Source organism: Colobus angolensis, unplaced genomic scaffold (assembly GCF_000951035.1).
Source record: "Colobus angolensis palliatus isolate OR3802 unplaced genomic scaffold, Cang.pa_1.0 Scaffold98, whole genome shotgun sequence".
Classification (NCBI taxonomy): domain Eukaryota; kingdom Metazoa; phylum Chordata; class Mammalia; order Primates; family Cercopithecidae; genus Colobus; species Colobus angolensis.
The window spans coordinates 5,105,873-5,128,156 of NW_012123820.1; the positions used below are offsets into that span (position 1 = coordinate 5,105,873).

The 22,284-nt window shown below is 39.0% G+C and overlaps 2 protein-coding genes across 2 annotated transcripts in view; both read left to right on the forward strand.

Moving 5' to 3' along the window:
- PLCXD2 (phosphatidylinositol-specific phospholipase C, X domain containing 2) overlaps nucleotides 1-13,649 on the forward strand; it is a 170,307-nt gene extending 156,658 nt beyond the window's left edge. Inside the window, exon 5 of the mRNA XM_011932765.1 lies at nucleotides 13,023-13,649. The gene's annotated coding sequence lies outside the window, so the exon portion shown is untranslated. The remainder of the gene's footprint in view (nucleotides 1-13,022) is intronic.
- The window catches only part of PHLDB2 (pleckstrin homology-like domain, family B, member 2), a 245,392-nt gene that overhangs the window by 92,353 nt on the left and 130,755 nt on the right, over nucleotides 1-22,284 (forward strand). The window contains exon 2 of the mRNA XM_011932762.1: nucleotides 13,023-13,137. Within this exon, the coding sequence (XP_011788152.1) occupies nucleotides 13,071-13,137 (67 nt within the window). The 5' untranslated portion in view covers nucleotides 13,023-13,070. The remainder of the gene's footprint in view (nucleotides 1-13,022; nucleotides 13,138-22,284) is intronic.

The following is a 22,284-nucleotide window of genomic DNA, read 5'->3' on the forward strand; positions in this document are numbered from 1 at the left end:
AAGGAAGGAAGGAAGGAAGGAAGGAAGGAAGGAAGGAAGGAAGGAAGGAAAAAGAAAAGAAAAGAAAAGAAAAGAGAAAAGAAGGAAGAAAGAAAGGCTTGAGTCATAACACTTTTTAAAAATTCCTACCTATACCTAATCAGAATCTACAGGAGATAGGATAAGTAAAAGAAAATTGTAGATAATAGAATCATAAATATTTTAGAGACTTCTGCAATTCACTTTGCATATGCATTTTTAAAATGTCAAATGTATTGTTTATACTTATATAATATGTATTAAATATTGAAAAGGATTTAGAAAGAGACTTTCATGTATTAAAAAAATTCATCATTGGGCTTTGAAGATAATGTTTATTTAATAAAAACATCCAAGTGATTCTTTGCCCAAAGCATTTTAAAGTAATGAACAGAAAGTGGGTCTTCCCATGAGCACATTTGTAGGGACAGTAAGCTAGAAGTGGGGAGTTTGCAAAATATTTCTTAGAGTCATCTATTTAAACCCATCTGGAGAAGCAATCAGTAATTCTATAATAAAACACTGGCTCTACAACATACCACTATAATACCCCATGTGGGATCCATTTTTTATAACATACTTACATACATAGTATTGTTCAAGACCAAATTTGAATACATGCTAATTGTTTCACACAAGAAGAGGCAGACAGGGATATCTATCTGTATCTATCTAAACAGATAGATTATATAAATTATAGTCATAGGTATGGGTGATATAGATACGAATGCAGATATAGACACATACCAACTTGAAAATGTAAATAAGTTTAAGGTGGGAATAGACAAATTAATAAAGATTAATTTCATAAGTAGGATGTTGTACTACCTTCCGACTCTCCTATTATGTTGAATCCAGGGTAAATTATTGGTCAGTCAGACAGATGTCCTAAGCTAGCCTTTCGGGTGAACAAGGTTGTGTCAGAGAGAGTTACTCCCTCCAATCCTGGGATCCAGCAATGGTAAAAATGATCTGCGGTGCTGCTTCCCATGACACTGGCTCATGAGTTTTGCCTTTGACCCTTTAGTCTTAGCTGCAAGCTCTATTCATATCGACCACATCTTGTCTGAGCCCTGCAAGAACCACAACCCGGAAAGCCTGCCCAGATACACCCTTGACTGCTGCCAACGACTACCACAACTCTAACCACAGTCCAACCCTTTGGTACAGCACCACTTCATACCAAATACAAGTTGATCTACATCTCTTTTTTTCTTTCTACAAGTTAATCTATATCTAATCAGTTTCTTTCCCCTGAATCCAACAATCTTTTCAACTTTACTGCTTCTGTTAATGGCACTGTTTGTAATGGTATGAAATTTGCAAATATAATGTTCTTATATTTTTATTTTAAAAAAAGAAAAAGATAAAATGGTACCAATTAATCAAAGTAAATCTTGTAAGATCACTCCACTCCCATATCCTTCCATCCCCATTCCCCAGAGGAAAACAGCATTAATCTTAGTGCTGTTCTTTTCTAACACTTAGGCTTTTTCCTGCTGTTAACAAAAATCAGATGGCATTATATATATATATAGTCATCTGATTTATATACATGTATATATAACCATCTGATTTATATATATGCATATATATTCATCTGATTTATATATATATGTGTATATATACACACACATATAGCTTTACAACTTGCTCTTTTCACTTACAACTTATCATTCAGGTAAGTTTATATAGATTTACCTCATTCTCATATTATTTGACTGTATGAACATATCGTAGTCTACCTAACCATGACCTTCCTGATGGTATTACAGGTTTCAACACTGTGCTATCACAAACAAAGATGCAGTAAATATCTCTGACATATAACTTTAAGTACTCTTGCCCTCCTTTCTTTATAAGACAGTTTTTTAGAAGTGAAATTGTTGAATCATAAGGGATCCTTTAAATAAATGCTGCCAAATTATTATGACCAATTTTGGACTTCGCTTTCCTTATCTTAACTTTTTCATTGGTAGATTCAAACCCAGTCAATCAAAGTCTATGGAAATTTCCTTTGTAATATCATCCTGCTATTTATTCCTGACCTGATATCCCCTTGGCTATATTTTTAAGCCTTTTTTATACCCTAACATTCTTAGACACTGACTTTAGCTTCGGAACTGGTTTTTAGATATCCTTTCTACACATTATTGCCATAGTAATCTTCTCAAACCTTGCCTTATGCATATCACAGCTTTGTAATTTTCCATGAGTCCCTAATGCCTAAAAAAGGAACCTTAACTATGCATTCAAGATCCCTCACAATCAGACTACAATCTTTTCTCATCTTGTCCTAAAATTTAAGAGAGAATGAGAGACAGAGACTTACCATGAGCCTCACATTCTTAGGCACTTGCACATGCCTTAAATATTTAATCCTTACATCAGTTTCAGAGTTTTATGATATTTTTATTATATAGAAACTGAGGGATTGGGGAAGAAACTTGCTTCCCATCACACAGCTGTAGCATCCAGAGTTGCAGTTTGTATAGTATATCTGACTGCTAAGGTCGTACACGACTTAACTATCACACCATATTTCAACTCGATTTGGTAAATATTTATTCAACATATACTACATGCAAGGTACTTTATTAAGTGCTACAGAGGATTAAGAATGTGAAACAGATGGCACACAATTGACTCTTAATAATGGTGCCTGCTTCCTCAGCAGCAGCTCCTTCCAGGTAGCCATACTTTATGCCATGTGACTCTGCCCCTGTCAATAGCTGGTGAAAATAAAGGTAGGCACCTGTTCTCATTGTCGATTGCAGTGTAACAGACACCTCACAACTCAGTGGCTTAAAACAATGATGGTATTTATGCTGCTCCAACTCTGCAATTTAGCTAAGGCTCAGGGAGAACATCTTGTCTCTGCTTCACTCAGCATCAGCTGGGGACACGAAAAGGATAGTACTAGGAATCATCTGAAACCTTACTCACTTGTCTGAAGGTTGGTGCTTGCTGTCAGCTGGGTCCTCAACAGGGGCTATCACCAGGAACACCTCACATAGTGACCCCATGTAGTCTTTCCTCTTCCTCATGACTCAGGACCTAGGTTCCAAGGGCTAGCTTCTCTGAAGGGCCAGGAAGAAGGTGTTTGCCTTTTAGAACTTAGCCTTGAAAAGCACATAGCATAGCATCACTTCCACTAGTATTTACAGGCCCATCCAGATCCAAGGGGAGAAATGTAGACCCCACCTCATAATGGAGGGCTGCCAATGACACATGGTGGGATGAGCCAGTGGGGTCATTTTTGGAATACAATCTGCCACAGCACCTACAGACATGCCAATGACCTTTCAGAGAAAGATAATCCAACAACCAAATTCTTTTTCAAGTGATATGACTTAAGAACAATTGACAGAATAAAACAGCTGCTAGAGAGACTAATCTGGAAGGACAAATTGCAGAAAGAGAAGAAAGTGGTCATGATGAAGCATGTGTTCACTGAAGTTATGAGCCAAACGGGAGTCAGGAATAAGAAGCCCTGATCCACCTTTAAGTCCCCAAGAGAGCACAGTGCCAAATGCATGGTACGTGCTCACAGTTGTCATATGAAGAAATTCATGAATGCTGGAAAGAGGGAAAACAAAAGGAAGGGTAAGTTTGGAAAGGGAAGATGAGATTCTACAGAGATACGTTAAGTTTGAGAATCCAGTTGTAGCTCCTCACTGACGTGTCTAACAAGCAATTAGGGAAGCAGATCTGTAGCTCAGACGAGAGAGCAAGCGTTAGGGACAGGGCTTAGGAAGCCATGAACAAGGGAAGCTTTGGCTTTGAATGAGATTACCAAATAATCTTGTATTAGTCCATTTTCACATGCTATAAAGAACAACCGGAGCCTGGGCAATTTATAAAGGAAAAAGATTTAATTGACTCACAGTTCTACATGGCCAAGGAGGCCTCAGGGGACTTTACAATCAAGGCAGAAGCTGAAGGGGAAGCAAGGCATGTCTTACATGGCGACAGGAGGTGAGGGGGACTGCCAAACACTTTTAAACCATCAGACCTCATGAAAACTTACTCACTATCAGGAGCACAGCATGAGGGAACCACCCCCGTGATCCAATCACCTCCCACCAGGTCCCTCCCTTGACACACGGAGATGACAATTCGAGATGAGATTTGGGTGGGACACAGAGCCAAACTATATCAAATCTACATTATTCAGGTGGAATAATGAAGTGGTTAACATTATAGGCTTTGAATCTGAGAACCTGGATTTAGTGTCTATACTACCTGCTTCACCACTCACTGTGAGTTTTCTTAGGTTTGGTTGTTTAATATCTCTGTACCTCCGTATCCTGTCATAACATTGTTATAGTAATGAAACTACCTCAGCGGGCTGTGTATGAAGGGGTATAATGCCTGCAAAGTGCTTAGAACACTGTCTGCATAGAGTAAGAAATCAGTGCACATTGGTTATCTAACTGTTATCAGTTTTTTAAAAATATCTAGAGCTTAAGAATGAGGCCGGGCGCGGTGGCTCAAGCCTGTAATCCCAGCACTTTGGGAGGCCGAGACGGACGGATCACGAGGTCAGGAGATCGAGACCATCCTGGCTAACATGGTGAAACCCCGTCTCTACTAAAAAATACAAAAAACTAGCCGGGCGAGGTGGCGGGCGCCTGTAGTCCCAGCTACTTGGGAGGCTGAGGCAGGAGAATGGCGTGAACCCAGGAGGCGGAGCTTGCAGTGAGCTGAGATCCGGCCACTGCACTCCAGCCCGGGCGACAGAGCAAGACTCCGTCTCAAAAAAAAAAAAAGAATGAACAGAGGAAGAGCCAGAGAATACCAGCAGGAAGTTCTTACGCAACCTTGTACAATATTCCTTATAAAAGTTTGAAGTTACATTCATTCCTGAGTTGCCTAACATCAAACAGTTGTTGATCTATTAATAAAGAAGGGGTGGCATGGAGAGGAGTGTGTTCTATATCAATCTCTCTCAAAGTCGTGTTCTTTGGAGTGCATAGTAATTTGTGTTGTGCCAAAAAAAAAAAAGTGTGTGCTGTACTCAAATAAATTTGAGAAATGCTGGATTAAACAAAATTAAGTAGATGTTTCCTCAGAGCCTATACTAAATGCATATATTAATATGTCCCATAGCTTGCTAAGGAGGGGCTATAGAATGCATAATTTCTAAAACTCCTCTTAGTTTTTTATGGGATCATTCTGTTAAACTGACATTCTGTGGGACACAATTTCTCAAAGCTAATCAAGGTTAGTGTTAAGCTTACTACAGAAGATTGTTTTGGGAAAGTTCTTCAAAACACATATTACTGAACCCGGTCGAGCACGGTGGTTCACACCTGTAATTTCAGGACTTTGGAAGGCCAAGGCAGGTAGATAACTTGAAGCCGGGAGTTTGAGACCAGCCTGGTCAACATGGCGAAATCTCGTCTCTACTACAAATACAAAAATTAGCCGGGTGTGGTGATGCACTCCTGTAATCTCAGCTACTTGGGAAGCTGTGGCATGAGAATCACTTGAACCCGCGAGGTGGAGGTTGCAGTAAGCTGAGATCATCCCACTGCACTTCAGCCTGGGTGACAGAGGGAGACTCTGTCTCAAAAATAACAACAACAACACCACACATATTACTGAACCTACCAACGCAGATTCTGATTCAGAAAGTCTGGAATGAGGTTAAGGTACCTGTACTTTTATTTTTATTTATGTATTTGTTTGCATGTTTGTTTTAGAGACAGGGTCTCGCTATGTTGCCCAGGCTGGTTGCAAACTCCTGGGTTCAAGCAATCTTCCCGCCTTTACCTCCTGAGAAGCTGGGACTGTAGGCACCTGCCACTACTCCTAGCCAGGAACCTGTATGTTTAAAAAGTTCCTCAGTATGCTCTTGCCTCTGGCAATCCAGAAAAGGAATTTGACCCTGCCCATGATCCCTCTTTCCCTTTCCAAGCTGTTCTCAGGAAAGCAGCTCTACAAGAATGATAGCAAATCCAATAATATATCTGGGTTGATTTCCCAGAAATTAATCAAACAAGCACAGCATGGAAGTTACTCATATACCTATTACACTTTCAGAACCCTTCAGACAGTCAACGTGGATGAAGGCTAATAATTTGATTACCATAAAAATATAACTAGGAAAAAATAGTTGTAGGCTTTACATATAAAGAAATTTGAACTACAGCCCCATAGAATTAGTGACAATCTGAATTTCCAATGGAACTTTGAGGCTGAGTCAGTTTAGAATATTTTTTAAAACTTGCTTAGAATTAATATCTAACAAAATGAGGATAGTTGTGTTCTCGGTATTACCTGTTTAAAATTTAATGTAAGAATAGACTCTGAGATTTTCTTGAAGCACAGTTAGTGCTGAGCATATACTGACCTAAGAACAGATATATTTCTAAATCTAATTTAGGAGAACCATTTTGGAAATAAGACAATTTTTTCTTGTGAACATTCTATCTAGGAATAATTCAGCAGAATGAATATTCATCATTTAACATATTCCTATTTTTATAGTCTACTTCAAAACTTTTATAGTAAAAATAAGATAAAAGTATAGCATCACTTCCAGATTTCTCTACACACTCAAGCAATTTTTCATTTTATATGTCTGGCAGGATGGGTTTTGATTGTGGTCACCCTCTTTGTCTCTTCCATTACCCCTGGTACTGAGAGGGTGGGAGTGAGGATAAATTAGCATATGAGAGGCCATCTGCACTGAGCTCTTCCAGACTGAAACAAACAAACAAAAACATTAAAGAGTCAGAGAAACAAAATGTAACACATGTTCCTAGATTGGATCCTATAAAGAATATTATTGGGATAATTAACTAACTGGAATGGAGTTTGTGAATTTAATGTTAGTATCAATGACAATTTCCTGATTTTGATTCTTGTGTGTTGGTTATCTGAAAAATGCCCTTCTTTGAAGGGTTACACATTATGCAAGAATGATGGGCTGTCTGTTCACAATTTACCGTCAAGCAGTTCCAGAAAAAAAATGTTCTTTGTGCTATTCTTGCAGCTTTTGACATTTGAAGTTATTTTAAAATTAACATTATCTTTAGCATCTTAAAAAGATAAAGTTGATTTTATGGCCTGTGAGTTTATCATTGATTTTCTCAGGTTCTCTGGGTAAACTCTATCATCTGCAAATAGTTTTATTTCTTCTTTTCCATTTCCTATGAATTGATTTTTTTTCTTTTTTAATTTGTGTTGGTTATAATCTCTGGAAAAAAATATTCAATAAATGCAGGGAGTAAGCATCCTTACCTTTTTCTAATCTCAGTGGAAATACCTCAAGTATTTTCTTATTAAACATAACACTAGGTTTAGGACCAAGAGATAGAAAAATATGCATCATCATTTCTTGGCCTTACGGCTAAGATCAAGTGTAGAAAATATGCCTCAATTTCTATTTTCTTGAGTGTTTTTATCAGGCATAGGCATTGAGTTTTGTTGAAAGCCCTCACCTTTTTTTTTTTTTTTGCCAAGTGTGGTGTCTCATGCCTGTAATTCCAGCACTTTGGGAGGCTGAGGCAGGAAAATTGCTTGAGATCAGGAGTTTAAGACCGACCTAGGCAACATAGTAAGGCCCCGTTTCTAAAAAATCAAAATAAAAATATTAGCCAGATAGAGTGGTACATGCCTGTAGTCCTACCTGCTTGGAAGACTGAGGCAGAAGAATGCTTGAGCCCAGGAGGTTGAAGCTGCAGTGAGCTATGACTACATCACTGCATTCCAGTCTGAGTGACAGTGAGACCCTGTCTCCAAAAACATTTGTTTAATAAAATAAAATTAAAAGAATTTTAAAAAGCTTTTTTCCCATTTGAGGATAATATATGATTATTCTTCTTATATCTACTAATATAGTATTTAAATTAATAGATTTCCTCATATTGAATCATCTTTGCATTCCCAAAATAAATCCTACTTGGTCATAGTATATTTTATTAATATGTTGTTGGATTCTATTTTCTAATATTTACTCTAGCATTTTTGCATTGATATTGGATAATTGCTTGTAATCTTATTTACACATTAGAATCATTTTTCTCCGTACCATTTTTAGGAGAACAGTTTCCATGAAAGGGAGCTTGGTGATAACAAAAGGGATAAAGAGACAATCTAACACAGAAATAGAGAGACCTGACTTAGGGCCACATAGATTAAGGGGAGGTTGCTGACCCCTCCCTTACTGACTAGGTGACCTTAGAGAAGTTATTCCTCCTCTTCTGCCCTCAATTTTCTTGCCTATCAATTAGAAGAAACTACCTCAAAAGACTGTGTGAGAATAAAATGACAAGATGTCGGTACAGACTTCAGTACAATGCCTGACACAATGTAAGCCCACACAAACACTGGTATACTGCATTTTATTAGAAAGAACGATTTTTCTTCTACTGCTTCTCACATTATAATAATGTGGCATAAAGACATATGTGGACAGATATCTCATAGTTTCATCAGGAGGCAGATAGTCTCCAATACCATTTTGTCATGATTACCAGGTCACAGAGGAGTTTAGGCAGCTAATCTAGGGAGCTAGGTTTGTATTTTTTCTCTTCTTTTGTAGTTACTCCATTCCAGACTAGAAGTTTGAATTTATAATTTTATTTAATTAATTTTATTTATTTATTTTTGAGACGGAATCTCACTCTGTTGCCCAGGCTACAGTGAAGTGGGGCGATCTTGGCTCACTGCAACCTCTGCCCTCTCCCACACCGGTTCAAGAGATTCTCCTGCCTCAGCCTCCTGAGTAGCTGGGACTACAGGTGCCCGCCACCACGCCCAGCTAATTTTTAGCTGTATTTTTGGTAGAGATGGGGTTTGAATTTAAACGGTGAGCTTTTCATGGTTACTGAGTAGGAGTAGGAGGAGGGGGGAACTGTAAAGGAATGAAAAAGGAAGAGAAAACTTCTTGAACCCCTCCTACATGCCAGGAACTAATTTAGATATATCTGCAGTTATTACGTGAGGAAAGCTGCAAGGTTGCATCAGGGTTATAGAACTCAAGAACCACCTTGACAGGTGAATGGGTATGGGCATTGTCTCTCTATCTAACAGTTGAGATCAACTTTTGTTCTTTTCTTCTCACTCATAACCTCTTCAAATAGAATAAAGAGATGCAATTTCTCTGGGTTAGGCTCTCAGTTACTTTAGCTCTAAGTGCTCTGAACATCAGGAAATCACTCTGTACAGGGTGTCAGCTGGGCTTCTAGGACCCCTGCATGTGGAGGAGTTAAGGAGAGTAATCATTTATCATACATTTATCCACAACATTTTTATTATGAATGTGTTTATTCGGCAACCCTTTATTAAGACTGCAGAGGTGGAAATGCTATCTATCGTTGTAAGACTGATAGACCTAGAGCATTGTAGGAATGTCCTGGAAAAAGAAATTGGCCTGAAGATGTTGGCATTTCTACAGAACCTAGAAAGTCGGAGTTAGAAAGCAAAGCAAAGCTTGTGGGAGACAGCACAGTACATTTATTAAGGAACAGACTCGCACATATCTAGGTCTGCATTTTGTCTTCCTATCTTTCTTACTATTGACTTTGGACAAGTTCTTTATTTTTCTGAGCTTTAATTGTATTTCTGTAAATTTAGGGGAAAGTACCTTATATATGGGGCTATAGTGAAGGTTAAAGGAGATAATGTAGGTAAAATATTTAGCACAGTGCCTGACTTATAATCGCTCAAATATAATGGCCATTATTATTATCTGGTCTTTAGCAGTGTTCACTTCTTGCCTCTGTCAACAATCTTTTCCTTAGACTTTAAGCTTCTGCTTCTTTTTCTTTAAAGACTATTTTTTGGTTCACAGCAAAATTGAGATGAAGGTACAGAGATTTCTCATATACCCCCATCCTCACACAAACATGGCCTCTCTCCTTATTAACATCCCCAAGGGTAGTATGTGTGTTACAACTGGTAAACCGGTGAACTTATATTGATGCATTGCCATCACACAAAATCCATAGTTAACATTAGGGTTCACTCTTGGTATTGTACATTTTGTAGGTTTAGACACATATATAATAACCAATATCCACTATTATAGTATCTTACAGAGTATTTTCACTGCCTAAAAATCTTCTGTGAAGCTTCTCTTTTTTTTAAAAAAAAAACAGCTTTTACTGAGATATAATTCACATACCATATAATTCACCTATTTAAAGTTTACAATTCAATGGTTTTTAATATATTCAAAGAGTCATCCATAATCTAATTTTAGAATATTTTCCTCATTCTCAAAAGAAAATCCACATCCATTAGCAGCACTCTCTATTCCTCTTTCATCTCTTCCCTACATCCACTTCTAGGTAACCACAAATCTATTTTCTGTCTCTATAGATTTACCTATTCTGAACAGTTCATATAAATGTAATCACGTAATATGTGATCTTTTGTGACTAGCTTCTTTCATTTAGCATGTTTTCAAAGTTCATCCATGTTGAAGCATTGTGTCAGTACTTTGTTCCTTTGTATTGCTGAATGATATTCCATCGTATAGATACATCACACTTTATCCATTCACCTTTTGAAAGACATCTGAGTTGTTTCCATTTTTTGCTATTACAAATAATGACACCATGAACATTTACATACGAGTTTCTGTGAGAACATATGTTTTCATTTCTTTGGGGTATATACATAGGAGTGGAATTTCTGGATTTTATGACAGCCTGTCAACCTTTAGAGGAACTGGCAGATTGTGAGCCAAAGAGGCATTTTGTGTTTCCACAAACACCCTATGAGTGCTCCAGTTTCTCCATTCTCTCCAACACTTGTTACAATCTGTCTTTTTTATTATAGCCATCCTAGTGGGTGTGAAATGGTATCATATTGTGGTATTGATGTGCCTTTCCCAAATGGCTAAAGATGTTCGGTATATCTCCTTTGGAGCAATGTCTAAAATACTTTGGGTATTTTGATTTTTTTTATTAGACAGCGTCTCGCTCTGTTGCCCAGGCTGGAGCTCAGTAGCATGATCATAGCTCACTGCAGCTCCTGACTCCTGGGCTCAAGCCATCCTCCTGCCTCAGCCTCCAAGTAGCTGGGAACACAGACACATGGCACCATGCCTGGCTCATTTTTTAAAATCTTTGGTAGAGACAGGATCTCTCTATACTGCCCGAGCTGGTCTCGAAATCCTGGGCTCAAGTGATCCTCCTGCCTCAGCCTCACAAAGTGTTGGGATTACAGGAGTGAGCCGCCATGCTTTGCCAAGTATTTTGAATTTTAAGAGTTTTACACATACTCTAGCTGCAAGTCCCTTATCAGATATATAATTTACAAACATTTTCTCCTGCTCTGTGGGCTCTCATTTCACTCTTTTGATGGTATTGCTTATAGCACAAAAGTTTTTGAAGCTTCTTTTAAGTATAACTTACGGAAGTTTATATTTCAGCAGTTATCTCCTAAATAATATTCATGCTGGTAGACTTTCAGTGGAAGACTTGACCTTGTTCTTCATGGACAAAAATGAGGCCCTCAGTATGTAAAAATCCTCTAATTATAACCTTCCTGTCACATAGCTGTTGACCTACATTGGCATCTACCCTTACCTGCTTTCACTACCCATTCTCTTGAAATAAAAAGAGATTATTCTAGTCAATACCAACACTCCAGCTGGGTTCTTGACCTCATCCTCTCTCTATTATCTCAGGACATTCCTCTGTCACTTAATCTCTCTGTTTCCTAGATCTTTAACATCTCTCTCAGCCTGTGAGGCAGTTTGCCTTACTCCTTCTCATTTTGGGAAAAAAAAAAAAAAAAACTTGTCTTGATCTGCATCCTCCAACTATACATCTCTAGTCTTGTTCTCTACCCAGCACTTCACTTGGATGCCCTACAGATATATTTCAATTCAACACATCCAGAATTAAATTCCCCTCCTCACTCCACATCCGTCCTACTTCCAGTATTTCCGTTTGTAGATAATGGCACCATCATCCATCATTTACCCAAATCAAACCCTCTCTCCCCTGTACCCACCTTCTAGAATCAATAAATCATGTTGGCTTGATGCGTTTTACCTCCCAGGTATATCATACAGTCTGCATCTCACTGTTGTACATAAATGCCTTTAGTTTAGTTTCTTAGCATCTCTCCCCTGAATTATTGTATAGACCTCTAACTTATCTTTCTACCTCCAATTCTGCCACCATTAAGGTTCACTCTCCTTAATATACCAAGAGCAATATAAACGAAACCTGGTATGTTTTAGCATTTGAATAGGAGATGGTGACTGTTACCTCATTAGGTAATGTACATCACTGGTTATGTGACTTTTGATAACTCTCTAATTATTCATCTTCAGTCTCTGGCTCCTCATTTGTTAAATAAAAAATTGACAGCACTTAGTCTTAGAGACATTGTGAGAATCAAGTGGGACAATATTTGGCACACTAAGGTGTACAACAAATGGGGGCGCTTACTTACATGACAGTGGGACCAGGTCATCTCCTGGGGCTCCCCTATGTCTACAAGAATATTAGACATGTCAGCTGTAGGAAGCCAGACTTAAAGTCAGGAACTCTTTGGGAAGCTCTTGAGAACAAAGACACTGGTTTCTTTCCCTATAACTTGGGATTTGTGAAAATTAGAAGAAATAATAAAGACAAAGTACCTAACAGGGTGATGGGTAAATAATAAGCATGGGATGAAAAATAGAAAATAAGCAGCAACATGGCCAAGAAGAAATAACTATGCTAAGAAACTGGTTTCTCTTTTGGTTTAAGCATTGTCCATTACTCGTTTGCCAGAATTTGTCTATTCTAGACAAAAGTGTGCTTTTGTTGTTAGTGGTGCTGCTGGTGGTGAAGTTCTGTTGTTTTACAGGGAAGATAGCAGTGAAATAACAGGGTGATCCAAGACGTCTGTTTTTCAACTCTAGCAGCAGTTAGTTTCCCCGGATGTTCAACATCTGTGCTCAACAGATGAAGTTCTATTGACCTTGAGTTTTCAGAGGTCAGTTCAGCTTTCTAATCATGGTACCTCTTTTTTCTTGCTGTGTGCAGGCTGGCACTGATCTCAGTTTATCCTTTGAGATTGAGCAGAAGATCCCAATGGAGGAGGATGATACCCAGAGAGAGGTGCCCAAGGAAGATGGAGTTGGTGATGTGCAACATTTTGGTGAGAACTTTATTGTCAGAGGTTTTCAGTACATATTTACAAGTTCTTACTCCATGATACATATTGAGAATGAGCTGGCATTTTCAAGTAAAAACCCAGGAGTCCAGCAATCACTGGGGAAGAAAGCCTGAGGCTGGCAATTCTTACCCAGAACTTTGGTCACCTGCTTGTTCACAGGTCACCGTATCTTACCTCACTGAAGACATATACTGAGGTTTTATTTAAGCCAGATGCTGAAGGATGGGAAGACCCAAGCAGCTGGTGTGGAGGTCTTTCCCAGTGACTTATCACTCACTCAGAAATCAAAGCCTGCACAAGAAAGTGTGGGACAGGATGCATAGAGAAAGACACCAAGCCTTTAGACTCTAGCAGAGTAGCTGATATTGACATCTCTAAGGAGGGAGGAGGCTCCAACACAACTATTCCCAATTCACAGGGTTTGCGGTTCTGGTTGAAATCTTTGCAAAGCTTTTCCCTGGCACTCAAACAGAATAAATAGGCTTATACAGTGTATATATTCCTCATTATTTTTTATTATGCCTCAGATGATCAAGTAACCAGAGAGCTGAGGGATAAGCTTGGTTACCTAGTTTCAGCCAATCTCATTAGTATTTCCTTCTGACCAGCTGACCAGCTCTGTACTGCAAAGTCTTCTTGTGTTATGGGAGGGCAATTCCAAACCAGATTTAATTTTTCATTTACTCATTGTGCTAAGTTCTAGACACAAGAAGTTAAAATAGAAAAACCAGTGTTAGGGCTCTCCAGAGAAACAGAACCAATAGAACACACACACACACACACACACAGAGAGAGAGAGAGAGAGAGAGACAGACAGACAGACAGACAGACAGACAAAGAGAGATTTTAAGGAATTATCTTACTCAGTTGCTCTATTATGGGGCTGTCTGGGAATTCTGCAATCGTAGGAAGTGTATATCTTGAGGAGACACGGAAAATAAAACAGAAACATTGCAATATGATGATGTGAAATACTTTGACATCTAACCAAAACCAGTCATGGAGTTGGAGAAAGCTTTTTGGAGAGGGTGATTTCTGAAGCAACTATTGCTCGGTGAATTGTGGTTATGAAGAAAGAGATAAATGAATGTGACTCATGTGAATAACTGCAGGCAGTTTACTGTGACTGGAACGCTCCCTCCTTGCAGGAAGAGGAGGAAGGAAATGGCAAGCTATTAGGTAGGGAAATAACCTGGAGAAACCAGATGACATTTTTTGTTTGTTTGTTTATTTGTTTTTGTGCTAATCTGAAGATTCCAGATTTATTTTATCCTAAAGGCTTTGAGAAGTTATTGAAGAATTCTAAGCATTGGAGTGATGAGATTAGAGTTTTGGTAAAGACCAATTTATGTAATTATTCAACAAATATTTAATAGTGTCTGTCAGGTATGAAGTTCTGTTGGAGGCACTGGAAATATGACAATGAACAAGACAGAAAGATCCTGGTCCTCATACAGCTTAGAATTGTGTGCGGGAGATTAGGGGAAAAAAGACTAATAAAAGAACTTAAAATTTTAAGTACTGTTATTGACGCTTGATTTAGGAGCTTATTACAATTCCAATATCCTCCCATCCCATCTCACCTGGCCATCACATCCTGCCATAAGTGGAAGCTTTAAATATAAATACTGAGTATTACTCAGCAACTGCCCTATACCCCATCCCCTCTCATGGCCAAATGCGCAGTCTTGGATTTGATACTTCTAGACCCTCTTTCCAAAATGTGGATCTTAGCTTTTTCTTTAGGCTCTGCATCTTCCATTTCCTTGGGAGAGCCTTACTTACTGCACACCCAATGTCCCTTTAGCCCTGGGACTAATGAGGTTCCATCTTCTCTTGACTTGTTCCTGGCCCTCTCTAAAAGTGGGGAAATACCAGGTAGTAAATGAAGGCAAGGGGATGAAGAGTACTATTGACAGAAGTTTAAGAGGTAAAAATTATATGATTTGGCAATGGATTGGTAATAGGGGTTGAGGAAGAATTGAGGGATTGAAGAAGTTTTCCAGCAAGGGAGTTGGATGACTGGATCTAAGAGGGTGTCCTTTACTTAACTGTAGACTACAGTTAAGGAGGGCTGAGGGGTGCATGTGAGGGAAGGTGATAATGATGTAATGATTAGGACGTGTTAAGTCTGCTCTGCCCAAGGGATACCCCTGTGTAGGTAAACAGTATGTGATCCTCACCTTCTCCCATGTACATTCCTAAACCTTCCTTCCTTCTTGTACTGAGGATTGTGGAAGTTGGAATGAAAAACAAGAGACTGATATTTCCAGTAGGATCAAAGCATTCAACAAAGTAATTGAGAATCTATCATAAATTGCTAATAGCCCATGAGAGATAAAACTTCCTTTTGAGAACTAATTACCAGTGAATTATTCATCAAGGGTAATGTTGCCTCCCACCACTAGGGACCCTTCATAATTGCCTGTGTAAGGAATTTTCCACCTGGATAGTCACTTTGATAACTTCTGCAGGACAAAACTAGCTTTTGCAACAGGAAAACAATAAACCACATCAGAGCTTGTCTTGATTACATTGCTCATCAATGCTCAGCAGACTAGAGCAGTAAAAAGCACAAGTGCTTTGGTGCTTTGATTCCCCCAACCAGCACTCCAGTTGTTGAGGGATCTCAGACCTTATCTGGGGTTTTTGTTGAAGAAACAGAGGAAGAGCCCCCAGAAAGCTCTGCCAACAGGCTTGGGGTGTGGGGAGAAAAATACTCCCTTTAGATATATACAGTCATGCACTGCATAATGTTTCAATCAATGATGGACAACATGTACAACAGTGGTCCTGTAAGATTATAATGGAGCTGAAAAATGTCTTATCATCTGGTGACATGGGTATGGTAGCACAACACCTTACCTTTTCTGTGTTGAGATGTTTAGATACACAAATATTTACCATTATATTACAGTTGCCTACAGTATTCAGTATAGTAGCATTCTATATAGGCTTGTAACCTAGGAATAGGCTACGCCATTCTTAGGGCTATGCCATATAGACTGGGTGTGTAGTAGACTATGCCACCTAGTTTTGTGTAAGTGGACTCTATGATGTTTGCACAATGACAAAATTACCTAACAACGCATTTCTCAGAACATAGCCCTAGCCTCAAGCAATGCGTGACTTTCCTCTTGTGAATTCATGGGTTGCTAAGCCTTTTATAAAGCTAACTTTAATATTAACATTGAAGATACAGTGAATCCATATACTCATGTTAAAGTTCTGGAGATTTCTTTCTTTCTTTTTCTTTTTTTTGAGATAGGGTCTCACTCTATTGCCTAGCCTGGAATGCAGTGATGGAATCATAGCTCACTGCAGCCTTGAATTCTTGGGCTCAGTTGATCCTCCTGCCTTAGTCTCCAGAGTAGGTAAGACTATAGGCCCGTGACACCATGCCTGTATAATTGAAAAAAATATTTTTTTTTAGAGAAGGGATTCTGCTATGTTGCCTAGGCTGGTCTCAAACTCCTGGGCTCAAATGATCCTTCCACCTTGGCCTCGCAAAGCGCTGGGATTCCAGGCATGAGCCACTGTGCCAGGCCAAAGTTCTGAAAATTCTTATGTCAAGCTTGTAAATGTAATAATACCTTAGGAATCAACCTCTGGAAATCATCAATAAGAGAATGACCTTTTAAATAGAGCTGCTTTTGTTTTCCATTTGAACAGCACAGCAAGTGAATTTTGATCATCTTCTTTAGGAATATTTGTAACTCAGAAATTCTTGGTTCTTGTCATTATGCAAAATAGACACTAGCACATGTATTTTATAGCAGTGCAATTCACAATTGCCAAGATGTGGAACCAACCTAAGTACCTATCAACTAATGAGTGGATAAAGAAAATGTGGTATAGATACACCACGGAATACTATTCAGCCATTAAATGGCATGAAATAATGTCTTTTACAGCAACTTAGATGGAGCTGGAGGCCATTATTCTAAGTGAAATAACAGGAGTGGAAAACCAAAAACTTATATGTTCTCACTTATATGTTCTCACTTATAAGTGGGAGTTAAGCTATGGGTACACAAAGGCATACAGAGTGACATAATGGACTTTAGAGACTCAAAGGGAGAAGGTGGGGGGTGGGGCTAGGGATACAAAACTACACATTAGGTAAATGTACACTACTTGCATGATGGGTGCACTAAAATATCAAAATTAATCACTATATAATTCATTTGTGTAATATAAAACTACTTGTACCTAAAAAGCTATTGAAATTTTAAAAATTTAAAAAGAAATTCTTGGTTCTTGAGGATAGTCATAAATTCAAATGAGACTAAAATAGCCATACTAAGATGAAGCAGGAGGATCCCTTGAGCCTAGGAGCTTAAGACCAGCCTGGACAATGTAGCGAGACCCCACCTCCACAAAAAGTTTTTAAAATTTGGGTGTGGTGGCATGCACTTGTGGTCCTAGTTACTTGGGAGGCTGAGGCACGAGGATGGCTTGAGTCCAGGTTTCAAGTTACAATGATCTATAATGACTCCACTATACTCCAGCCTGGGCAACAGAACAAGACCTTGTCTTTAAAGTAAATACATAAATAAATAAAGCAACTATACTAGTCATAACATCACCATCTGTATCTCAGAAATAAATGCTTCAAACAACCATTTAGAATTTATTGAGCACTAACGTAAATCTCCAGTCAGAGTTGAGTGCTATAAAATAATGTTTTTGGCCAGGCACGGTGGCTCACACCTGTAATCCGAGCACTTTGAGAGGCCAAGGTGGGTGGATCATGAGGTCAGGAGATCGAGACCAGCCTGGCTAACATGGTGAAACCCCATCTCTACTAAAAATACAAAAAATTAACCGGGCATGGTGGTGGGCACCTGTAGTCCCAGCTACTCGGGAGGCTGAGGCAGGAGAATGGCATGAACCTGGGAGGTGGAGCTTGCAGTGAGCAGAGATCACACCACTGCACTCCAGCCTGGGTGACAGAGCGAGACTCTGTCTCAAAAAAAAAAAAAAAAAAGAGTTGTACTAGTGTTCTTTGCGATTCTCCTGAGAAAAGCAATGAAATTGTCCCCAGCAAGTGGAACATTAAAAATGGTCAGGCAAGTATCTCTGAGTCCCTGCAGACACATCCAGTTAATTGGAATATTGTCACTGAATTTCTGGTCCATCAGTGACCCAACACCCAAAGGGGCCTGTTCATGTGTATTTCTGTGAGCATTTTAGGATCTGTAACTGCAGAGTTATGTTAACTCTGAAAAAGAGAAAGGGCAGTCTAGAGTGGACGGAGAGATTTCATATGTTAATTGTGACCCTAATGAATACGCAGTTGAGCAGCCTCGACTTGCAACTGACACCTTGTTTAATACAGGAAGTACAGTAGGGCTTTATTAGAGTCTTTAAATGTCATGGTTGGAGTTCATATTTCTTTTTCACCCTATGCCTATATAATCATGTTGTTCCACTTCCTACACAGCCCCTGGCTCTTCCTGTTGTCCAGCAGCAAGGAGCCAGTGCAAGTTCAGAGTAAGGAAATGACATAATTAAAATGGTATTCAATGCGAAGCCTAAAATTCAAAGCCCCATCTTTCCCCTTTCCTCAGATCTGGCCCCAGCACCCTAGATCTTATCTCCTACTCCTCCCTCCCCAGCTCAGGCGGCTGCATTACTCACTCTTTCCCAAACCTGCCTTGGCTTTACTGTCCTCCTGCATTGTTCGTGGTCTTTCCTCTGCCTAGAAGGCCCCCCAACCTTTTTTTTTTCAATATGAAACTCACATATAGTGTCTTCCCTGGTGGACTCACTGGACACAGATACCCCTTTACCTGAACTCTTCTGTATCATTGTTTTTTAGTATATATTACATTATCACATTACAGTTATATGCTAGGCAGTATAAAACCGAGTAGGTGTTTCGTAAATTTGCCTTTGTTTTAACATTCCTCATGTTCTGAACCCTGGCCCCTGCTCTCAGTTGTCAGAATTCTCCCATGTGCTGAAGCCTGTGTATATCTGACACATCAATGTGGACATCTATCCCTGCCCAAGGTGGCATTCTCCCTCTCTCTCTATATATAAAATATATTTAAATATAATTATGTTATATGTAAAGATCATATGTAATATATATTATATATACATAAATTAATATACACAAAGATTATATATTATAATAATCCTTATGTATAATTATCTTTATATGTAATATAATTACCTTTATGTGTAACATTAAGGACAAATTTGAAATCAAGGTATGGTATAACTGGAGGGATGATGAAAGTTCAGATGAAAGGAAAAACAAAGAAAACCAATAGAAGAGAAGCTGAGTTCTCTTCAGTATCAAGGAATATTGCTGATAAGGTGTTGGTTTTTTTTTTTTTTTTCATGATAAGTAGATAAGATACAGAGAAACTCCTTGTTTTAAGCCCACTATGCAGGCAAAGTAGACCAATTCAGGGTCCTCAAGTGATAAGAAAAGTGAGCCAGATAACACAGCTAGGATAGGTTAATCTAAAAGACACACACACACACACACACTCCCCATCCTTTTCCTGCCTGATCGCAATACAAACTCACAGAAAAGACTGGGGGTAGGGCAGAAAGAGAACATTTGATGCAGAAATTAATCAGATGTTCCAAACAGATTTAGATTTTTCTCCGAATTAGAGAACCTACCTTGTAATTGTTTAAAGATAGTGCAGCACATGGGGATAATCACTAAACTTGAGGAGACAAAAATTATGCCCCTATGAGGTTAAAGTGATTCCCACTTTAGTTTTGGTTAACTTTCTGGTATTAATTTGAATAATATGCTATTTATACTTTATATATTTAAATATATATTAGAGAATGTATAGTAAAAACCAAGTATTTGATAAGGTTATTGGAATAAAAATACATCAACATTTTAAAAAGGAGAGGAAAGCAAAGTCTTTATTACCGTTACACAAAAATTTAATGGTAAGCTTGACTCTGGGCTTCCTGGCAACAAGGATACAAAGAGAAACACTGGGTTACACAGTTCCCCTTAACAACAGTTGCAGATCCAAGGTGAAAACAGATGAAGATGCCTTTTCTAAGAAATGAAAGTACATTCATTTTTTTTAGAGAGAAAATTTATCCAAGTACTAAATTCTAAAAAGAGTGTGTAATTTGGAACCGAACTTATATAGGACAGTCAGTATACAACACAATGGTCAATATCATTATCAATAGTTCCAGAAAGGCAAATGTGGTTGGAAACTACTCTGCTGGGTGTTCTCTTTGTGCTATCTATCCCCTGTGCAAGGAATGGTACCTACATTTACACACCGGCTCATAAAATATGAGTTCGGCCGGTGCAGTGGCTCATGCCTATAATTCCAGCCCTTTGGGAGGCCAAGGTGGGCAGATCACCTGAGGTCGAGAGTTCGAGACTAGCCTGACCAACATGGTGAAACCCCATCACTACTAAAAATACAAAATTAGCTGGGCGTGGTGGCGCATGCCTGTAATCCCAGGTACTCCAGAGGCTGAGGCAGGAGAATCGCTTGAACCCAGGAGGCAGAGGTTGTGGTGAGCCAAGATCACGCCATTGCACTCTAGCCTGGGCAACAAGAGCAAGACTCCATCCCCCCTCCGCCCAAAAAAAGAGTTCTTACTTTTCAGAATAGAGGTTTGCTTCTCAATGAAGGTAAATAATGCACTCAAATTACTTGGCTAGTGTATTAGTCCGGTCTCACACTCCTGTAAAGAAATACCTGAGACTAGGTAATTTATAAAGGAAAGAGGTTTAATTGACTCACAGTTTCGCATTGCTGGGGAGGCCTCAGGAAACTTACAATCATGGCAAGGGCAAAGGAGAAGCAGACACTTTCTTCACAGGGCAGCAGGACAGAATGAATGCAAGCAGGGGGAATGCCAGACACTTACAAAACCATCAGATCTCGTGAGAACTCACTATGATGAGAACAGCATGGCGGAAACTGCCCCCAAGATCAAATTACCTGCACCTGGTCCCACCCTTGACACTTGGGGATTATGAGAATTACAATTCCAGGTGAGATTTGGGTTGGGACACAGAGCCAAACTATATGAGCAAAGGGGCTGAATCCGGGCTCAAAACCCAGTTCTGCCTGACCTCACAGTCACTGATTTTTCCACTGCACTCTGCAAGTAGAAATTTCTTGATTCATTAAATCATCATAATATTAAAGTGAACTTCAGCAAAAACAATTGTTCCATGAGTTAAACTGCAGTGAGATTGAAATGAGTTAATAGCTACAAAGATTTGTTAGGCTATCATTGCAGAGAAAGGAGCAAATATACAGATTCAGGACATAAAAAGTTAATCAAATCCAACCGATCTTTTCTAATAAAAGGGAACAATAGCAAAAATAATTCCAAATGGAATAACATCGAAATTCATAATATCACTGTATGTGTTTCAAAGTGAGCCGGTATGTACAAACCTACTCCCGAAGACCACGGAAGCTGAAAAGTCAAAGAAAGAGGCTGACAAGTCCAGTTTCTCAGAAAGAAACATTTAATAGAGACTTATGAACAGAAGCCATGTCCCCAGTGGCTGCGAAAAAAGATGGTGCATCTCCATGCTGTCACCCCCAGGGTCAAGACACATAAACTAAAGGAAAAGAATGTGTAGGAGAATTGAAGTCGACCCCTCGGGGAGAGGCAAGAGTGCTATGTGAATCTTCCTATGGGCAGGATTTATGGTCAAGGCTGTTTTGACGCAAGGGCAGGATTTAAGGTAACAGTAGATAAAGTACAAGTCTTAGAGTAATTCCCAGAACTCGGGTTAATCAGAAGTCAACATGTAATCTTCCATGGAATTAGAGTAAAAAGAAAAAACAAGTCAGCATGGCAGATGAGCATCCAAGAGAGTTGCTTTAGCCTCCACACTGTGCAACACTTTAAGGTTCCCCACCCGAGAGGGTGAAGGATAAAGGAAACTAAGATCAGGGACTGTAACCACTACAGATCCTGGAGAGGCAAACAAGAAAGGTCTGCTATTTAGTTTACAACACAATATCTCTAGTGATAAGGAATGGCAGAGGGGGAGGCAGGACTCTGGTCTGTGATTAAATAGAAAACTTTATTATAAAGAACCCAGGAAATAGAAAAAAGTAGAAAGACTTTTCTTTCTTTCTTTTCTTTTCTTTT